The following is a 21,722-nucleotide window of genomic DNA, read 5'->3' as shown; positions in this document are numbered from 1 at the left end:
GCACCCCCGGGTCCCCTGGGCTTCCTGTCCCGGGGACGGGGGAGGGGGACCTGAGCGCACCCCCGGGTCCCCTGGGCTTCCTGTCCCGGGACAGAGGCGCCACCGGAGCGCCACCCCCGGGGTCGCCTGCGCGCAGTCCGGTGACGCGCCTGCGTTCCAGAGCTGGCGTGACGCGCGCGAGCCGTGCTGACCCACAGCGGGGTCCTCCAAGAAAGATGTGCAGCTGCGGGTGACCACTGGCTACGTCCAAGGTGGTCCTGATTGGAAGGCGCACCCCCTTTTGGAGCCCCCGGGCGTCCTCGCCGCCTTCCCAAACTGCATTTCAAGGATGGGAACCAGAAGTAGGCGGAGAAACCTGCCCATCTTCCGGAGGGGGCGCTGGCCACCTCCTTCTGAAGTCGGAATTTTATCCGCACAGAGCCAGCCTTCAGCAAGCTCAGGGAATCCTGCCGGTTTATGATTTAACTGAACGCGGGCCCCTTGGACTAGCGCACACCCTGCAAGTTCCGCTGACTTGGTGGAGACCGATTTAGAGAAGGGGGAAGCATTTCATTTCCTTTTCAGATTATTTTGAAAAGGCTCGGTAATCTCAGATGCACGCCAGCATTAAAACTCAGGAACACACCAGTTAGCTCAGTATAAATAAGGTTTTTCCTGAAACCAAGCAAGCTGCAAGAGGTAATGATTTAGAGTTGACCTCACTGTGTTCTATTCAATATGTATCCAATACTGGGAGCCGTGGGCTGGGGACACAGGGAAAGTGTGTGGGGTCATGAGAGGTCATTATCATTTTTTAAGTTATCAAAGAAAATTCCTTCTTTCTTAATCAAAAGCAAGTATGAAATCAGTAATCCTGCTGCTTAGTGGAATTGCATTTCTTATTTTGCTGGTATTTTCTTGAGCTTTCCATGGGATTCTGTAGCGGTGCTCTCTTCTACTTCTCGTTCTCGTCTCCCTGGACCTCCAGCGTTTAGGAAGTGCCAGCCTTGCCTGATTCTGTGCATTCTTGTTTTTTGCCCAAACCGAGATGTGTATTTTTATCACCAATTTATTTCTCTAGCTTTCAAAACCAGAAGCACGGGTATAATCGCTTAAGGTCAAAGTTTTTGTCCTGTATTCCATTCCTGCCCTGAGCTTGGAGGCATATGGTGGTGAACTAACACCTTAGGGGAAAAAAATCAATCCCACCCGTACCGCTAATGTGTTCATTGACTGAAGAAATAAAAGCACTGCCATACTTCTCAAAAATAAAAAAATTGAGAATTGAAGTCACAAGGAGGCCAGAGTAATGAATATGTATTTTGAACCTATGTTACTTATATAATTTATAAATGTATATGTATTCACTCATATTGTATAGTTACTCATACTAGAGGCCATACCCAGGAGATGCTGTCTAGAAAATACAGCTCCTCTCGGGTTCTGCAAGGGTGCATGCCAGGAGATAGACAGTTGTAAGCAGACAAGGGCAGAGTGAGGAAGATTCTCGGTAAGTTTAAAAACGTTGAGCTGAGAAAGCCTGAAAGATGTTCAAAGCAATTGCTCCCAGTGGGAGTTTAGTTCTTGAGATGGGGGCCCGGAAAGGAGAGCAACGAGGGCTTCTGTCCACACTTGCTGGAAACTGTGTTTGAACCTAAACAGCTGTTTGGACCTGGGGCAGAGCTGGACGTGAGCAGGTAGAAAGGGCCTTGCTTGCTGGGTACCCACAAGCATTGGGAAGCACCTCCCTGGCCTGGCAAGATGGATTAAAATGTGTTGTAACTGACACTCAGTATAACTCTGCAAAGCTTTATCTCTTTAAAATTATGTCAGGGCTTCCCTGGTGGTGCAGTGGTTGAGAGTCCGCCTGCCGGTGCAGGGGACACGGGTTCGTGCCCCGGTCCGGGAGGATCCCACATGCTGCGGAGCGGCTGGGCCCGTGAGCCATGGCCGCTGAGCCTGCGCGTCCGGAGCCTGTGCTCCGCAACTGGAGAGGCCACAACAGTGAGAGGTCCACGTACTGCAAAAAAATAAAAATTAAAAATTAAAATAAAATTATGTCTAATTAGGAATTGGTTAAGTTGAAAGTCTCTATTTACCCATCGGGGTAAATTATGTACAGATTCTAGAAAATTCCCTGGCTCCATAAGCAACTTAAAACGAAAAAAAAGTTTAAAAATTAAAATAGAGTTATAAAGTGCTCTGTGTTGTGCTAGAGAGAATGGAAAGGTTTTAGGGTGAAAAGTGGACAAATGTTGAACCAGGAGCTGTAGTCTTTGGATCTTGGTATCTTATTTAGGGAGAGCAAAGAGGTGTCCTCTTGTTTGCAGATGCATTGATGACTGACTAGTGGCTGCCCAAAACACAGTGGAAAGGTGTTCAGGGAACTGCTGACGCAGTTAGAGAAAGGATCTGATTGATTAGTAATGTTTTTCACCATCATGGGTTCATGGTGAAAGGTTTTGTTATCCCTGCCTTACGGGGTTTCCTAAGTTCCCCGGGAATATTCCTTGAGCGGAAGTCAGGTGGCACCTGTGATACTTGTACACACTTGGTTATTGTTGGGTGAAGACCAGGCTCCTCCTGGGATGATTATGGGATGCCTCATAGGATAAGTGACTGGAGAAGGGGGGGACAGCAGCCGCCCCTCTGCCCTTTCACTCCTTAGAAGCTTCTGGCGCTCAGGAAGCCCCTGCCGTTGGGTTCAGCCTGTTCTTTGTGCTACAGCCCAGGTGTGGACTGACATTTGCTGAGGCTCCCTGTCTGACCACAGAGCAGCTGCTCTTCTGACCCCTGTGGGAGACCACAGACCCAATAAGGGAACCAATAAAAGTTGTATGTTCTCACCTCATAAAAGTATTTGTATGCCAATGCACATGTGATTTTGCTTAAAATTTCAGAAGCTCCACCTTAAAAATTCTTGCCTTGATGATTACATGCTCTGTTTTTAAAAAATAAAATTATGTGTACTTTGAGGCATGTTTGTTTACATAGAAGGTCATTTTACAATGAATGATCCTAATGAATGAACCACAGATGTTTGCTGTAAACAGCCCCTGAAGATCTGGATTATTTCCTCCAAATAAACTTTATCCAGAATGCTTTAAACCGCAATTTCTATCTACCAGAAACATTAAGAGGTGAAATTGATGTAAGACACTGTGGTTCGGGTGGCAACTTCTAATGGCTCTAGCTTCACGCATACACTGCCAAAATGAAAATATACCAGAAACTTGAAATCTTGGGTCAGAATTGATTCAGTCATTCGTTCATCTGTCCATCCATTTATCCAGTACTTTAACATCTACCATGTATAACAAGATAGTCTAGGTTTTCTGACTAATTCAGCAGGAAATAAGACACAAATGGATTCTGTTCGAAGTTGGCCTCTGATTGAAATAGGCACTTCATAGATTCTTTCCATCAGGTTGAAGAAGTTTCTTTTCATTCACTGCTGAGAGTTTCTATCGTGAAAGGATTATGAATCATTAAGTGCTTTTTCTGCGTCTATTGAAAATACCATATAGTTTTCCTTCCTCTTTCATTCCATTAATATGGTGTATTATGTTGATTGATTTTCAGATGTTAAACCAACATAGTCTTTTTTAATGGCCCTCACTTGGTCATGATGTATTGTCTTTCTTATAAATTGTTGACTTTGATTTGCTAATATTTTCTTAAGGATTTTACATCTGTAGTCATGAGGGCTATTGGTGTGTATTTCTCTTTCTTTGAGATGTTTTTGTCTGGTTTGGGGTCAGGGTTATACTGAGTTCCCTTCGCCTTTGTTTTCTCAAAGAATGTGCGCACAGTTGCTATTGGTATTTCTTTTTTAATTGTATAGAATTCACCAATGAAGCCATCTCGGCCTGGAGTTTTCTTTGCGGAGTCATTTTCAGTTAGGAATTCAATGCCTTTACTTGATAAAAAGCTGTTCAAGTTTTCTGTTTCTCTTGTATCCAGATTTGGTAATGTGAGTCTTCCAAAGAGTTTGTCCATTTCACATAGGTTGTCAAACTTATCGGCCTCAAGTGGTCAGAATATGATTCTTCTAGTGCCTGAAGCGTCTGTAGCGGCCCTTGTTTCATTCCTGATATTGGTGATTTGTGTGTCTTCTCTTTCTTTCTTTTCTCTATCCCAGGAGTCAGGACTGAGAGAGGAAGTCGGGGAGGGTCAGGGAGAGTGTCTGCAGCATCTCTGAGCTGAGAGAAGGGGTGACGGCAGGGTACCCTAGACGCCCTGCAGGCCAGGGGAGGGTAGGAGGCCATGGGGACACACAAATCCCAAACCAGTCTTCAGTGGAGGCCCTTCCCCAGTAGGCCGGCCGAGTGTTTAGTCATGGCCTGGGTGCAGCCTGTGAGCACCAGGGCCTCCCTCCCTGCAGTCCTGGCAATTCAGATTCAGGGGGTAAGCTCCCTGTGGATGGTCTGTGAGGCCCATCCTCCTGGCTGCAGCAGGCTTTCCTGTACATCCATAGAGGTCCTACCTTCTCAGGCCTTCGCTCATCCCTCCAGCTCGCAACAGTGGCCAGTAGATGCTTACAGGACGAGGGAGGCCGCTGGACCTCTCAGCAGTTTGCAGTCGCTGGCTTAGATTTGCCACACGGCCTCTACTCACACTTGCTGTGCGTTTCAGTTCCGTTGATAGATTTTTACATCTCCTTTCCAAATTATATTCAGAGGCTTGCTTCATCAAGATTATCCTTAAATGTCTAAAACTCAGTAACTGGTGATCATTTCATTGATTAACAGTCCCTCCAGGCATGTGCTCAATAAGGAAAAAATAAGATTATGAAAAGTCCCAGGAATAATTTGCTTGAAAACAAACAGTTTATGCCATTTGCAGCAACATGGATGGGCCTAGAGATTATCATGCTAGGTGAAATAAGTCAGAGAGAGAAAGACAAATACCGTGTGATATCGCTTGTATGTGGAATCTAAAAAAATGATGCAAATGAACTTACTTACAAAACAGAAACAGGCCCACAGACATAGAGAACAAACAAACTATGGTTACCAAAGAGGAAAGGGGTGCAAGGGATAAATTAGGAGTTTGGGATAAACATATACACTCTACTGGGTATAAAATAGATAACCAACAAGGACCTACTGTATAGCACAGAGAACTATACTCAATATCTTTTAATAACCTATAATGGGAAAGAATCTGAAAAAGATACATATGTAAAAGAAAAAGCAGCTTAGCACCGTCAAGGGCATGACGTATATAAAATGTAGTTATGCATATATTCAACAACAAATATTAATTAAGCATCTGTTGTGTGCCAGGTGTGCGCTCAGTGAGGGAAACACAGTAGCGAATAAGACAGACCAGCCTGGCCCTCATTTTGCTTATAGGTTTATGGGACAGACACGCAATAAACACGTAAGTGCACAAGCAAGTACAGAATAGCTAGAGCTGGACACTTACCAAATGGTGGGGTCTCCTGAAGTTCTATTTATCCCACACAGCTGGTTAGAAGTAGGAAATGGAGGCGTGTTCATACAAAAGACAAGCCTAAGATTATTATCACAAAACTCAAAGCTGAGGAATCTGTCAACAATTTTCCTGGGACAGTTCCAGGATTACATCTCTTTCCCAAAGCCTTTTTACCCAGAATGAAACAGAGACCTCTATAAAGCTCAAGGAGAATCAGATTTATTGATTCATTAGTTACTTACTCCTTTTTTCGTGCTTCATTAGTTGTGCTGGGAAATACGGAGATAAAGAAAACAGTCTTCCCAGATCCATAGCTGTTGGATCACATGAATGCTCTTTGGCGACAATTCCCACTAGTGTCTAGTGTTTATTTGCAATTTATTTTATTTTTCCACTATATTAAATAACCATATATTTAGTGCTTTCAACATGCTTAGTAAAGAGGAATTATAAATGGTTATCCATTTATAATTCCTGGGACATCCCTTTCCCAGCTTCAAAAATTACTCCTGAAATCAGATAATATTTTTAATACAAAACATTTATAAAACTAATCTGATTATCTTAGATGACCTTCCGTCGTGATCTGCAGGAAATAAATCAAGCTTTAACTTTTGCATCTGAAGCTATCTCCAAGTAAGTTATATCCAGCTTGCTCTGGAAAGTTAACATGGATGATACAAATGAGTGTGGTTTTTTTTCCTTTTAGGAAAGTCTTAATAGACATCGATACTTGAATTCTGTATTTCCTGGTGGAAACTCCACTGCCCTCTATGGAATAAATCAGTTTTCTTATTTGTTCCCTGAAGAGTTTAAAGGTACGGTGCGATGGGGCTACTAGTTGATTAGTTTCCCGGCTTTAACTTGTTTCCTTAACTTTTGAGAATTGTTCAATTGTGAAGCTAGTAAATTGAGTAATACTTAATATTTATTAAATGCTTAATAAGTGTCAAGCACGTACCTGGTGCTGACAGTTAGAAAAATAAATCCATGTTCACTCTCTTCTAATTATTGCTTAAGAACTAAATACCGTAAATATAGACATTTCCACGTGGCTCTGAGGTCTAATACCTCATCTCTCCTCCAGTTTTCTGTGCTGTTTCTATTCAAGACACCCATGGTTCCATGGGTTGTGATCAAACAAATGATGTCAATTATACTCATCTTTTTTTGACCTGCTTCTATCAAACACGTCATTTTATGTGACAGCCCCGGCCCTATTGGAGGGATTCTCATCTTTGTAGCTTTCGGCTAATCCATTTCATGTATGGAAAAGCCCAAAAGGCAGACTTTATCAGAAACTCCACTGTTTCTGTTGAAACGTCCCTCCAAAAGGAATCCCTATAATATAATGTTGGTTGCCTTTTCTTCTCATGTGTATCCTCAGCTATTTATTTACGAAGCAGACCTTCCAGTTTTCCCCGGTTTCTGGCGGACGCGCACACATCCATCTCCAACGTGTCTTTGCCGTTAAGATTTGACTGGAGGGACAAGCACGTCGTCACCCCAGTGAGGAACCAGCAGACAGTACGTTTGTTTTCTTTTCCTTTTTGATCAGTGTCTGAGTCACTCTTGAGGTCAAGTTCGATCAAACTTGTAAAGGAGCCATCACTGCTGTAGGTGGAAGGACACCCCAATCATCAAAAAATGGCAAGGCCAGGAGAACCCCTGGTAGGGGAGACGGATGTCAGGCCGGGCTCTCACTCTGGAGGTGAGCTCTGTGGGCGCCCCTCCCTGGCTGCCTAGCCCCCTTATCACGGTCCCCAGGCCTCTGCAGAACAGCGGGTGGAAGGCTAGAGGAGGTGAACTTGACCACTGACGCTTGAGCCGTTCAAAAGGGAAACGACGTGGGCTTCCCTGGTGGCGCAGTGGTTGAGAGTCCGCCTGCCGATGCAGGGGACACGGGTTCGTGCCCCGGTCCGGGAAGATCCCACATGCCGCAGAGCGGCTGGGTCCGTGAGCCATGGCCGCTGAGCCTGCGCGTCCGGAGCCTGTGCTCCGCAACGGGAGAGGCCACAACAGTGAGAGGCCCGCGTACCGCAAAAAAAAAAAAAAAAAGGGAAACGACGTGACATCAGGCACTGGCCCCCCATGTGCCCTGGCCTCTTGGGTTCATCCCCTGAACTCCCTCAGAAACCCTACCTCCATCCCCACCCCTACAGGATCACACACTTTGTACCTGTGATCCTTAAAAGTGCAGTCAGTTCTGCTGGAATGTGACATAGACGTTCCTAGAAATCACCAACTCTGCAAAATCAGGCAGTGAAAATGAGAGGGAGTATAGAAGAAATGAGGTTAGGACTCAGCGCTAAAAACTTCGTGACACGCTAAAAAAAGACAGGGAAGTAGTAAAAGTGGCAGTGCGGTTTTACATGTGTGTTAAATGATAAAGAAGTGTGTAAGTCCTGCAGTAAATGCAACCATTTACCACCCTGTGATATCACTTACATGTGGAATCTAAAATATGGCACAAATGAGCTTATCTATGAAACAGAAACAGACTCACAGACATAGAGAACAGACTTGTGGTTGCCAAGCTGGAGAGGCTGGGGGAGGGATGGAGTGGGAGTTTGGGGTCAGCAGATGCAGACTAGTACATATATAGGATGGATAAACAACGAGGTCCTACTGTACAGCACAGGGAACTATATTCAGTGTCCTGTGATAAACCATCACGGAAAAGCAAATGAAAAAGTATACATATGTATAAGTGAGTCATTTGCTGCACAGCAGAAATTAACACATCATTGTAAATCAACTGTACTCAATAAAAACGAATTTTAAAAATGCAGCCATTTACCTTGCAGAAGTCCTGAGTGTGCCTGTGAAGATCACCTGGAATCAGAGGGAAAGCGGGACCCCAGATGTGGGTAGGCATGCTCATTCACAAGGCAAGCCATCTCGCCGGCAGACGCTGGAGGGCAGATGCGCTTGCCCCGCACCCCCGCTGGGCACGGGGATGTCCACTGACCTGGGAAAGTTGGTCCCTAACCCCAGGGATGCGGCCCCAGTTTGTCTGCAGTAGAAACCTCAATGGGTCACTCAGTCTCCTCTCCTAAGACCGACGCTTTGGACCCACCAGTTCCCCGGTCACCATCTAGTTAAGATGACCCTTTTCGCTTTCTCAGGTTCTGTATTGATTGTTGTGGGTTACATTTTACCACCAAAGCATCAGCTTTATTTTTGGATTCGTAATGAAGGGTGATGTAGTCTGAAACCCAGTCCATCCAGGGTGCGCTTACGCTGTATTCAAGGCGAACTTTTAATTAGGAGTCTTCTTACTAAAGGAAAGATGTTTTGGAGCAGGGACTGTCCCCCTGGGGCAGTGGTAGGTGGGTAACCTAAGGTGACCTGCATTTACAGTTCTCAAGGGGTGGGCACCCTGCTGGAATGTCCCCTAGTGAATGCGGTACCCTGCCCCAGGCACTGAAGCTAGAGGTGTAAATAAGGCCACTTCGAGGCCATTAGATCGCTCAGAGCTTCCCTCCACGAACACCACCAGCTGTGCGTCCTTTCTTCGCCTGCAGTACCTGGTCCTGGGATTAAGACAGTTCCGCCCAGTTTCAAATCCCACTCTCTGCCTTTCCTGCCGTTCTTCCTGGTATGAAATTCTTGATCCTTTCCTTCCACCTCCTCCCTTTCTTGTAGGACCAGCCTTTTAATTCTTTTGCTCTAGTTTGTCCAGTGAGGGGAAGTTAAGAGACCCAGACTCAGGGAGATCGTCAGCCAGTATCTCAATGAGGAACGAGCAGTAGAGGTCTCCATCATTGGGACGTTTCCTGTGTTCATAACTGTGATGGGCTGAAGAGTCATTCACCCAGTTCCTGAGTCCGTCTGTGAAAGGGACCAATGTAGGCATGTGCATCCTCACCCCTGCTCACCTCATCCCTGCCTTCTAGCTGGGGGGGGGGGGGGGGGGGGGGGGGGGGCGGGGCGGCGGCGGGGATGGCCGAGCAGAGGGATGGAAGAACGGGCTGCGCGTTGGGACGCACCTTAGAGGCAAGCCACCTGTGCAGTGAACTGGCTCGTTTTTTTATTTTTTTTAATGTATTTTACTGAAGTATAGTTGATTTACAATGTTGTGTTAATTTCTGCTGTACAGCAAAATAACTTACTTATACATATATATGTATATTCTTTTTCATATGCTTTTCCATTATGGTTTATCACAGGATGTTGAATATAGTTCCCTGTGCTGTACAGGAGGGCCTTGTTGTTTATCCATCCTATACATACTAGTTTGCGTCTGCTAATCCCAAACTCCCAATCCTTCCCTCCCCCATCCCCTCCGCCTTGGCAACCACCAGTCTGCTCTCTGTCTGTGCAGACTCGTTTTTGAAAAAGACCATCAGTTCAAGTGTGTTCCCAGTCTCTAAAATTCACTTTTATTTTGCATCGTCTAACCTGCAATAGTGATACTACTAATTTACCTTTAATGAGTAACTGGATTTTGATGCTTACAAGAGAATTTTGGGTTTCGTTTCCTTTTTTCAACTAGAAAGTCGACGGGATCAGCGTTTGTATTCTGTGGGCCTCCAGACTGTGCTCACTTGATCATCTGAGATATCAGAGATGTTGGCAGGCTTGATTTGCACGTTATTTGATAGTAAGTACTGCCCTGTTTCTGTCCCTGGCAGTGCGGTGGATGCTGGGCCTTCACCGTGGTAGGAGCAGTGGAGTCCGCGTGCGCCATAAAAGGGCAGCCTCTGGAGGCACTGAGTGTCCAGCAGGTCATAGACTGTTCATACAGCAACTACGGCTGCAACGGAGGGTCCCCGCTCAACGCTTTGAACTGGCTCAATAAGGTGACTAGGTCCACAGCCTTTTAAGCTGCCTGTTTAATGCGCATTCAGAATTCACAGACAGTCTACTCTCATTTACTAAATAATGTTTTCAAGGTCGGCAATGGAGCTAACCGAGCTTGAATTAATCAGAAGACTTCCCAGTGTGACCATATCCAGAAAAAGAGCCTTTAGGAGGCTCTGGGGGTTAAATGAGGCCATAAGGTTGGACCCTAACCCGATCGGACTGTGACCGTATCGGAAGAGGACAGGAGCTCTGTCTGCCCTGTGAGGACACGGTGAGAAGGTGGCCGTCTGCAGCGCAAGGAGAGAGCTCTCCTCAGACGCTAACCCCGCCAGCACCTTGACCTTGGACTTCCAGTGTCCAGAACCATGTGAAAATCAATTTCAGTTTTTTAAGCCAAAAAAAAAAAAAAGAATTGCTTCTGGGCAGGTCAGCCATCAATAGAGAAACCAAAGCATGAAAAATCTTACCTGCAATCGGTGTTCAGAAAAATATTTATGTTTATTTCCTCACATTACTTAACAGATGCTTTTTTTTTTGCAGATGTGTGTCACATGACTCAAAGCTGAGAGCGTATTCATTTCCGTAGAATTTCCGAGTGTTCAGGTTTACAGGGAATTAGCGGTCAGCTGATTGGGTGCTCTCTGTAGGCGCAGGGCTGAGCCCACGTTGCGCGTCAGTAGCTGGCATGGGGCTGCGCCCTGTCTCTCCCCCTCCAGAGGCTTCCCCAGCACTAAACACCCTCTGACGCTGTCCTAGGTCCAGCGGCAGTGGCGTGAAGCCAGCGATGAGGTGTTGTGAAAGCTTGTCACGACAGCGCTCCCCAAGCTCCAGGGCCCCCCTCTTACTCATTTGCTGTGTTTTGAGTCACCGCACACCGGACGCTGATGCTCTGTACATGTTATGGGCAGCAGTGGGTAGAGCGCGTGCCTGCGCTCGCATAAGCCCCGCTCTCCGAAAGGGAGGGTTCGGTCCCGACAACCGTACGGGTGTGTGGCATTTGCCAAGTGAATGGCAGCGAGAGAAGTGGATGGAAGGATGCTTGTGAGCACACCGCAGGACCACTGCCCTGCCTGAGCCTCAAAGGCTTGGCAACCCAGAGCCAGAGCCGTGGAAGGAGAGCGGTGTACACGCCTGTACCCTCGGGAGAAGGAGAGCCAGACTTTATCATCAGATCACCGGAGGTCCCGGGAAACGGAACACAGGAAATACAGGAGCCAAAGACAAAGAAAGACATTGAGTTTAAGTACCTAGGATGTCCTTATAAAACACCTAAAGCGTTCATTTAAGATGTTCATAACTCAAAGAGTACCCACACGGTGAAGGTGTGGCCCAGGCTACTCTTATTTTGCCACAGGGTAATAAGTTCTATTTGATCTCTGACACAACCGTGTGACAGTGATCACTTTGGGCGCGCATTCTCTTTTAGATGCAGGTGAAGCTGGTGAGAGATTCAGAATACCCGTTTAAAGCCCAGAATGGCCTGTGCCGTTACTTCTCTGACTCACATTCTGGATTTTCAATCAAAGGTTATTCTGCCTATGACTTCCGGTAAGTGTCTCCCTCTGTTGTGGTTTCCTCTGTATCTCTTAATTCATCATCTATTGATTATTTGGAATGAAGAAGTTGATTGACAGCATCGCTGCCTACTCTTAATTGTTTGACAGTGGACTTTGTACTGAAGATTGGTAACCAGCGTGGAGGTCTGTGTGCGTTGCTTCTTAAGCATGATCTGCTTTCTCCCACGTCATTACAAATAGAAACAACACACTTAAATTAACACATTTAAATCCAGTTTAAAGTATAATTGACACTCACCACCTCCTACCAAGTTTAAGTTTCACACTTACCTTTAGCGTATTTCAGTCTTACTCATGAATCAAGAAAAAGATTGCTCGGTGTAGACTCCAGCTAATGTCAAGCCGTCTACTTACCAAGAAGCATTTTTGAACGCACTCTGTGTTCCTTGCATTTCTCAAGTGATCAGCTGTAAGAAAAACATGAAGTGCAGTTTTCATGTGAGAGGCAAGTAGGCAGAGCATATGAAGAGCAGGTGACGTAGCACATCCTGTAGGCGCAATGGGGAGGCCGGAGAAGAGGACTTGTGTTGGGACTGGAAGGGTACAGTGACTTTGGACAGATTCAGGAGAAAATAATCATTTAAAAATTCTTTAAAAACACATGAAAAACTCAGAGCCCGCTAGAGAACCATTACGACCATTTGATTTAGTGCAAAATAGGTGCTCAGGGATGAGGAGAGCCACGCAGCGCCTGGCTTCATTTTTTAAAAATATGAAGGGAGCTTGTCACAGCGTTTCAAAACAGAGAAAACAGAAAGATTAAACTCAATTCAGCTAAAGTGACATTGCCCTACTACTTAGTAAATATAAAAGGACCTCTGGGTCCAGATGGAGTCTCCCCATGGGATCCGAAAGAAATCACAGGCGAATCTGGATCCTTGAGCAAAATGGAACCCTACTACGCCAGCATCCTTGCGTCCGAGGACGGCCAAGGGTCCCCGGCTCCCGTCTGCGGGAGGGGCTCTCACCAGGCGGCCTCAGGCCCCGAGGGGAGGATGCACAGAATCCACGATAAACGGGCAGGGTCGCTGAGCACATCGGTCCCCACCTCCCTTGAGGGTGAAGTTCACGCACTTTCTAAACAAGCAAGTGTGTCTCTAAGCTGTCAGCTCCTGGAGAGTCTAAAGGAAGCGTCTGCACACGAAGGAACTGCATCTTCAGAGTGTCATTAGAAAGGACTCAGGGCCTCCCTTGTCATGAGTAGCAGACTGAAAAAGTTAAGAAGAAACAAAAGAATAATAGGCATTAATCTGAGTCAGAGAGAGAGGGAGAGGGAGAGAATGCAAAGGTGACTGCTTGGGGCCTGAAGCAGGATTCCTCCAGCCCTTGGATTAGAAGGCAGAGGACCTTGTGAAATCCCTCACATTGAGCGAACAGTTAACTCTGAGAACACAGCACCAAGCTCACTGCGTTAGACTCTGCAAGAAGAACTTCCTTTGATTTATTCATTTATTCACATATTTACTGAACCCTGTTTTAGGTTCAGGGGATTTGGCAGTGAACAAAACAGACAAAAATCCTGTCCTCAGGACTATATTTTAGTGATAGAGACAAGAAATAAATGAAAGAAATAAAAGTATGCCTGGTCTGTTAGATGAAATAGCTTTAAAGAGAACAAAGCAGCAGTGGGGTGAAGAGGAGACATGGGAGGGGTGTACAGTCTCGGGACGGGAGCCCAGGGAGAGGGTCCCTGAGGAGGTGACATTTGAGTGAAGACGTAACCCTGCAGATACCTGGGGAAACAGTGCTCCCAGCAGAAGGAACTGTACATGCAAAGGCCCTGAGGCAGACATGGGTCTGGCATAGTTAAAGAGCAGTAAGGACGCCAGTGTGCCTGCCACGGAGAGAAGAACAAGATGGGCAAGTGATGAGGTGACAGGTCGTCAGTGATAACCTGAGCAGTGTTACAAGAATGGTCTTAGACCTGGTGGAGACTAAAGCCCCACAGGGTATACTGAGGGATGTTTCTGAGTTTGTATAGGAGAGCATCACACGGGACTCCGGGATTTTTGCCCTGAAAGACGGAAAGGATGGAGTTGCCATGAATAGAGCTGGGAGAGTCTACGACAGAACAGAGAACATCAGATTTGTAGGAAGTGACCCCAGGAAGCGCCGGGAGGGGACTAGGGCGTGAGACAGAGCGGGGAGAGCCGTGTGTCCTCGGGACGCAAATTAGTCCTGAGGGTAACTCGGCCCTCAGTCCTACTGGGGGCCTCTGGGATGCAGGGCAGGATGTGTGTGTCAGGGACGATGTCCCGCCGCAGTTGGCGCACATCACCTCCCAGGATTCAGTAGCTGAGGGCGCAGCGGAGGTAGCAGTGGGACATGGGCTTGCTTTCCAGGATCTTGAGGGGAGAAGGGCCTCAGGCAGGAGCTGCAGGGTCTCCTAGTGGGACCCTGGCTGCCTGGCCACACCGCAGGGTAAGGGCCGGAGGGTGTGGGAAGGTCCCCAGGCGTCTGCTGTGACCCAGCGCTGGGCAAGCCCCTGCCCTGGAATGTTACCGCTTCCATAGGAGGACCTGAGCCGCAGGGCCCGGTTAGGGCTCATGTCAGGCCAACTCTGAAGCTCATGCTTTTTCCCCGACCTCTATTTGTACGGTCATGCTCTCTTAGTTTTTGAGTAGTCTCAGACAACATCAGCCCAGGGCACAGCTACCAGCCAAACACTTCATAAAATCTTGTGGTGACTCTAAAAAGATCTAAAAGAAAAAACCACACTGAGTCATAAAAGCCATAATGATCATTCATACTAAGGCTGCGTTCTGCATTTTTGCTCATCAGACCTCAGGAGAAGCATCTCAGGAGTCAAACTAGGACATGAGCATTACTATTTAAATAAACAAAAGGGACAAACATCATATGATATCACTTAGATGTGGGTTCTAATAAATGATACAAAGGAACCTACTTACAAAACAGGAACACTCACAGACATAGAAAACAAATTTATGGTTACCAGGGGACAGGTGGCAGGGGGATAAATTAGGAGTTTGGGACTAACATGCACACACTACTGTATATAAAATGGATAACCAACAAGGACCTACTGTAGAGCACAGGGAACCCTACTCAGTATTCTGTAATAACCTGAAAGGGAACAGAATCTGAAAAAGAGTGGATACTCATATAGGTATAACTGAATCACTTTGCTGTACACCTGAAACTAACACAACATGTATCAACTACGCTCCAATATAAAATAAAAATTTTTTTAAATAATAAAATATTTATGGGTGAAACAAACAAAAAGGGAAAGAGCCTACTACATATAACAAGAGACTGAAACACTAGGAAGCAGTATACCACACTGAATTCTAGGGAGGTTGAGGTGCAAACCGACACACTTACCCAGGGTCTGTAACAGGTAAGACTCGCCTTAATCACCTAGTCTGGATGGCAGTAAAGATTAGGAGAATTCTTTGAAGACTGCGAGATTTGTATCTTACTGATGTGTAAAATTATTAGTAAGCTCATGGAACAAGGTTTGATAATTTGATAGTAGTTCCATATTGGGCTAAAAATGGAAATGAAGATACTGTTCGGAGCATATTTTCACTTGTTTCCAGCCCACACTGCTCTGAAAGACAAGTGACCGCAGTTCTGGGGCTAAATGGAGCCTTTCCCTGCTGGTCTAGACCGTGGCGTGCACTCCTATTTCCTATTTTCCAACAGCTGTGAAACCTCCCTCGTCCTGCCTCGAGCAGAGATGATAACTAAATCGTTTCCATCAGCCCACAGCGCTCATTGCCCTCCACGTTCTGAACAGCTTCTGTCCCCCCCACCCTTCTCCTTTCCTCACACCATCCCTGTAAGGTGTCGTTGATGTCCTGTATTTACTGTATAGCTTTTGTTACCTTTAAAAGGTGGCAGGACTCCCCTGGCAGTCCAGCGGTTAGGACTCCGCTTCCACTGCAGGGGGCACGGGTTCGATCCCTGGTCCAGGAAGATTCCGTGGGCCACGCGGTGCAGCAAAAAAAATAAATACAATGGAAAAAATAAAAGGTGGAGGCGGGCTTCCCTGGTGGCGCAGTGGTTGAGAGTCCGCCTGCCGATGCAGGGGACACGGGTTCGTGCCCTGGTCCGGGAGGATCCCACATGCCGCAGAGCAGCTGGGCCCGTGAGCCATGGCCGCTGAGCCTGCGCGTCCGGAGCCTGGTGTCCCACAGCCCTCCTGGACGGCCAGTCTTCCAGACTTCTTTTAGCCTCCATCGATTAGGGCTTGATAATTGCAACCAAACCTACTCCTACCCACATACAGATTAAACAGATCACTTTTATAAAGTATTTTTACCTAAAAACTAAACTTCTTAACCAAACATTTCCTCTTTTGGTAGTGACCAAGAAGACGAAATGGCAAAAGCACTGTTTACCTTGGGCCCTCTGATAGTGGTAGTAGATGCCGTGAGCTGGCAAGATTATCTGGGAGGCATCATACAGCATCATTGCTCTAGCGGAGAAGCAAATCACGCCGTTCTGGTAACCGGCTTTGATAAAACAGGTGAGTGCTGGTGAGATGTGACCAATTGCTTTGCAGCTTGAACTCCAGCTTGACAAGTGATTGCCATCCTTTAAGACGCTGAAACCTGGTCCTATTACGTCTAAGTCCTCATGAGCTTTACACCTTTTCACTAAACTTCCAGGTATACACGCCCTGCGGGTCCCACTGTCAATCTGGTAGATGCCTTGTTGAAATGACACTAAATTCCTGATCTAAATAATGGGCATTCTCCATCTGGAATGTTTAGGGTAACTGCTGGGAAAGAGAAGTGCTTATTATTTCATCATGCTTATCTAAGGATCCTGTTTTTTCTTTCTTTTCCTTTTTCTTAGTCCCTGGAAAAGGATGTGTGTTTTCATTTTCTGCAGCCATTGCATTAAGTGAAATGAATTCAAACACATTTTCCATTGATTGGCGTGTGACACTAGTACTGATCAAGTTTACTTGGCTGGTTTGTTAGCAGTTCATTACATTTTTTATCTTTTTCTTAGAGCCACTGTACTTTTCAATAACTGAACTTTAAATAAACATTCTTTCACCACAAATATGTTCTCCAGGGTTTGTTTTATGTTTTTTAGGAAGTACCCCGTACTGGATTGTGAGGAACTCCTGGGGAACTTCCTGGGGCATAGACGGCTGTGTCCACGTAAAAATGGGAGGAAACATTTGTGGTGAGTCGTGAGTTGATATTCAAAACTCCAGGCTAAATGTCAAGGGAGAGACTTCGAATAGATTAAAATTATAGCCCATCCAGTCCATAGTGTGCGTCCAGGATACTTAGATCACTTTTACAGTAGGAATTGTCATCCTTTAACTAATTGATAAAAATACAACAGTGTTTTTTAAAAAAGACACTACTGTACACATTCATGTTTTTAAAAGGAAGAGGGGCTGTAGTGAAAGCCAGTGTAATGAGCAAAACATTGTAAGACATGGCGAAAATTTACCGAAGTTAACTACTTCCAAAACCAGAAAAAACTCCTCTTAGGAGGCTGAGCTTTTCCAGAAATGTCTCCAATTCCAAATTTACTTTTTATAATTGTATTACTTTCCATTATTTTATGTATTATAATACCTTCTCTAGGATCATCAAGAATCACTTTTTCTTTGTATCAAAATGGGTGAAAATCGGACTATTAGGGTTGTTTCTGATTTAATATGCCCCTTGTCACCTACAAAATTCTAGCAAAAAATTCTACTCACTGGAATTGAGAGGCTTAAAAGAATGCCAAACATGCTCTTTTGTTGAATAACATTTTTTATTAATTAACAACAAACCAAATTAAAATAGTCATTTAAGTATGTTAAACGTATTCTAAAATCCATATTCAAATTCTGTTCTAAAATTTTTGATCTAGAAAATCAGCATATTTTCTGAATCAAGTTGGACCCAAACTATGCTATGTATACAACTTTTTAAAAATTGTAGAACACCCCAGGTTGTGATATTTATGATAAAAGAGAGTTATGGATGGGCTTCCCTGGTGGAACAGTGGTTGAGAGTCTGCCTGCCGATGCAGGGGACGCGGGTTCGTGCCCCGGTCCGGGAAGATCCCACGTGCCGCGGAGCGGCTGGGCCCGTGAGCCATGGCCGCTGAGCCTGCGCATCTGGAGCCTGTGCTCCGCAACGGGAGAGGCCGCAACAGTGAGAGGCCCGCGTACCGCAAAAAAAAAAAAAGAAAAAAGAAAAAAAGAGTTATGGAAAAATTTAAGAGCTTATATTTTGATTCAGTCTAGCGACGACAGCTCAATCGTTCCACAGAGCAGCATCCGTGTAGTTTAGTAAATGGCCTGTTCAATCACCCCAGTAAACAATTTTTCATAAATTATTTATTAACAAGAGTCAGCCTCACAGAAGCTTTTCAGCCAGAGCGCGAGCACCCCTGCCAGGCCTCTGCTTTCAGCTTCAATGGGGCTCTGCAGATAAAGGGCCACTGCCACTCCTGGAAGCCCTGCTGCCCCCACAGTTTATCCCCAGCTGCGGAGTGAGGGGCCTGCATCTGGGCTGAGGGACGGCTGCTCTCACAGCCCTGGCAGGGTTGCTGCAAGGACGTGATCCGGATGCTGGTTCAGCATCACTGCATCCCCACCTCTTCCCAGCCCCCAGCTACAAAGGGTGAGTCGAGATCATCTTTGCCCTGTACCCGTTTCCCAGTTTAAGTCTCCAAGGCCTGCCTGGTTCGTCATTATACAGGAATCCAGATCCTTTCTGAAAGGGAGTATTTCCTGAAAGTTACATCCCTGGGATGGTCACATTACTCACGACCATCTGCGGAAGGCGGGTAGCATCCCGTGGCCCCAAGAGATTTCAAAGACGCAGCTAATCACAGAGGAATCCAGTCTTCAAATAGGATGTTTGATCACTTCCGCCACGACATTCTGATCTGCGACCGCAGAGCATGCTGGTGATTTATTGAAATGTTGTTGAAGTTCAAATCTTAGAATTTAAATTTTCAAATTGTGTTTAAAATAATCCTATAAATTCTCGTATTGCCTCTAAGCAATATGTATGAGTGCGATACAGATTTCAGATACATTCACCTGTTCAGTTCATAAGTCGTTTGGGGATTTTTAATAGTTTCTTGAAATAAAAACATTAGGTATCTCGCCTAATATCTGCGTGTGAGGTTGCCATGTCGCTATGGACAGGTAGCTATCACCAGTGAGTGATTTTCTTAGTAGATATTAACTCTTCCCGAACCCAAATGAAAATTGTTTTAATTTGCTATTTAAAAGGCATATAAGGAGGAAATAGAGTAGTACTGATCGTTTCCTTTTTCTCAGGTATTGCAGAATCTGTTTCTGCTGTATTCGTGTGATATGTTCGCCAGATCAAGAGACAGATACAAAACCGAAGGCTCATGATGAGATGTGATACTTCATTCTTGGCATTTTCACCTTTAGGCTTTTGCAACTACCCACAAAAGACAGGCTCTAGGGCCTGGTCCTGCTGAAACTATTGATAAGTTGTAGAATGTTCTCTTCTTAGAGAGAGATGAACAAGGTCAGAAGGAAGAAAACCAGCACCATGGCCTGGGAGGAAGTCTGTGGGACAGTTTCCTACTGGGAGGACGGTCAGATGAGGAGATATTTTAGGTCTCTTCACTCTGAAAAGGCTATTGTCTGGTTTGTTTGATCATTGTTTCTGTTTGCCGTTTCTTTATTTTTAATGACGTATTTCCAATCGGATTAAAGAGGTGATAAGAATCCCTTTTCCTTTATGGGATAAAATCACCAGCCCAAGCTGCCCTGCATACAAGAACAGCCAGCCTAGAACTAGGTGTGCCCCTCGCAGTTGTATTCCCAGCCCTCCAGGATGGAATTTCAAAGGAATGTTGAAAGGCCAGTTGCTCTTCCGCAGCACATGGTGCTGACCCGTGACCTGCGCAGATCATGTAGAAAGAAGCAAAGAGACGAAGTTACTTTTTAAGGCAGACAGCTAGCCTGATTGAAACTAAATGACCAATATGGCAACCAAGTGATAGGAAAATCTCAAGTAGCCTTGCCTGGAAGACAAATTATTTGGGGGTTTCACGGCCCGGAGGGTTCCAGTACGTTTTATCTCCTCCTTTGTTCTTGCGGATTGAGGAGCGGTGTGTCTTCTCACATTTTCTCACTCTTTCCCTTACTCTTGGCCGTGAAACTTCTAAATCCTCCTGGTGGTGCGGCTTCCCTGGCGAAAGAAGTCTCATTGTTTACTTTCCGTTTCAATTTAGGGCCATTTATTCGGCTCCAGTTGTCTCTAAGCCTTTATCAGCATAAGGACCTCACCTGTCTGTCCGCCCATCATTTGGACGCACCACCTCTTTCAAAGTTCAACCTCATTAATCTGGGGTATCAGCCAAAATGTGTTTCCCAGCCTCTGTTGTCCCAATTTTCTGCTTATTTTTCCCAGACTCCATCCTAACTACTTTTTCGTGCATCCCTTTGGCTTTCCACGTGGTCCCTGGTCCTCGAGGTCCATCTCCTCTTTCGCAGGGTCATTATGCTTGGCCGTGTAAGAGCCTCAGAGCATGAACGCTGCTCTTCTGATTGAATCGTATTGTGTGAGTTAAATGACAAAATTGTATCAAGTACTAAGTATGTAAGTATCTCCTCTCTCAAATTCACGGTCGCGGTCCAGTGTAGACTATCTTAAAAGCAAAATTGTAGAGGTGGCAATAACCACTGAAAAAAATTGAGACATCCCATTTTTCCTCTCACTGTTGGCCTTTATTTATCACTCTCCTTATTAGAAGAAAATCAAAAACAAGACACCATTTCTTTTCCTTACACCAACAGGAAGCAATTTCAAAAGAGTATGTGTTGACTCAGGTTTAGAAATGACAAGTTGATATTCTGTTTGACTAATATTCTAAATATCCAGCTATGCCAGAAAGGACTTGTGTCTTGATTGTTCTAGTTCGTGTTCATGTACTAATTCCTGTAACGTATGAACGCTTTTCTGATACTCTTTTACAAAGATAAATATCCTCCTGAATTACAAAGTGATGAATACCTCTCGGCTCTTCTGGATTTTGACAACATTAATAATAAAACAACCTGTATCTGACTTTGGGTTAAGAAGACTCTGTCCATGTGTATGGCTTACATTTTGTGAACACAGTGTTACTGTGGTTCACATTCACACAAGAGTTTTCTCAGCTCCAAACCCGTATATTTAATTTTTGGTTTTCTCCGTAGACATCTTAACTTCCATGTCTGCAAACTATCTCCTTCCCCTCCTCAAAACAAAACAACAGAACGAAAAACCTAAAAAACAACAACAAACTCCCACACCTCCTAGAGTCTCTGTTTCAGGTAACAGCATTAGCATCATGTAATAACCCAATCAATAAAATTGAGGGAAATCTTAGATGTTCCATCAGGTCAGCCAAACCTGAGGACCCAGCACCTAATCACCCACCTGCTCTCCATTTCCTTTCTCCATCCTTCACTCGATGCGTGTTCTTTAGCATCTCTGACCCCCGCTGCTCAGAAGTGGACCCACCAGACCCCTTGTCCCTCAGCCTGGGGCTTCTCAAGTACGGCCCCCAGACCAGGAGCCACCTGAGGACTTGGAAACTGTTTCGTCAGCCCCCCGGGTGTTTGTGATGGACGGATTGATAATCCATCTGCTCTGTGTCCCCGGGGTTTACATTTCTAAAAGACACCATTTTCATGTTATCCCTCTGTTTTAGCCCATTCAGGGGCTCCCGGTGCCTAAAAGATAACATATCAACTTTTCTAAATGAGCTTTTCCCAAAGAGGCCCCTCCCTGCCTTCTCAGCCTCACCATCTGCTGTTCCACGTGGGCGTGTGCTGTGCTCCCGCGCTGACCAGCTGCTGGACGTTCGCCCGTGAGGCCGAGAGGAGAGCAATGCAATCTTCACGTAATAATTAGGAGTCATAATGAAAATAGCCAAGATGTTCCTGGATGT

At 45.5% G+C, this 21,722-nt stretch overlaps 1 protein-coding gene across 1 annotated transcript in view; it reads left to right on the top strand.

Moving 5' to 3' along the window:
* Positions 1-20,854, top strand: part of CTSO (cathepsin O) — a 21,140-nt gene extending 286 nt beyond the window's left edge. The window contains exons 2-8 of the mRNA XM_029234839.1: positions 6,128-6,236; positions 6,806-6,945; positions 10,056-10,223; positions 11,654-11,775; positions 16,139-16,302; positions 16,881-16,973; positions 19,087-20,854. Of these exons, the coding sequence (XP_029090672.1) occupies positions 6,128-6,236; positions 6,806-6,945; positions 10,056-10,223; positions 11,654-11,775; positions 16,139-16,302; positions 16,881-16,973; positions 19,087-19,121 (831 nt within the window). The 3' untranslated portion in view covers positions 19,122-20,854. The remainder of the gene's footprint in view (positions 1-6,127; positions 6,237-6,805; positions 6,946-10,055; positions 10,224-11,653; positions 11,776-16,138; positions 16,303-16,880; positions 16,974-19,086) is intronic.
* Positions 20,855-21,722: the final 868 nt, after the last annotated feature.

This window comes from Monodon monoceros, unplaced genomic scaffold (assembly GCF_005190385.1).
Source record: "Monodon monoceros isolate NGI ecotype Baffin Bay Population unplaced genomic scaffold, NGI_Narwhal_1 Super_Scaffold_20, whole genome shotgun sequence".
Lineage (NCBI taxonomy): Eukaryota > Metazoa > Chordata > Mammalia > Artiodactyla > Monodontidae > Monodon > Monodon monoceros.
Note: the sequence above shows the minus strand (reverse complement) of the source record. Positions and strands in the feature narration are given on the sequence as shown.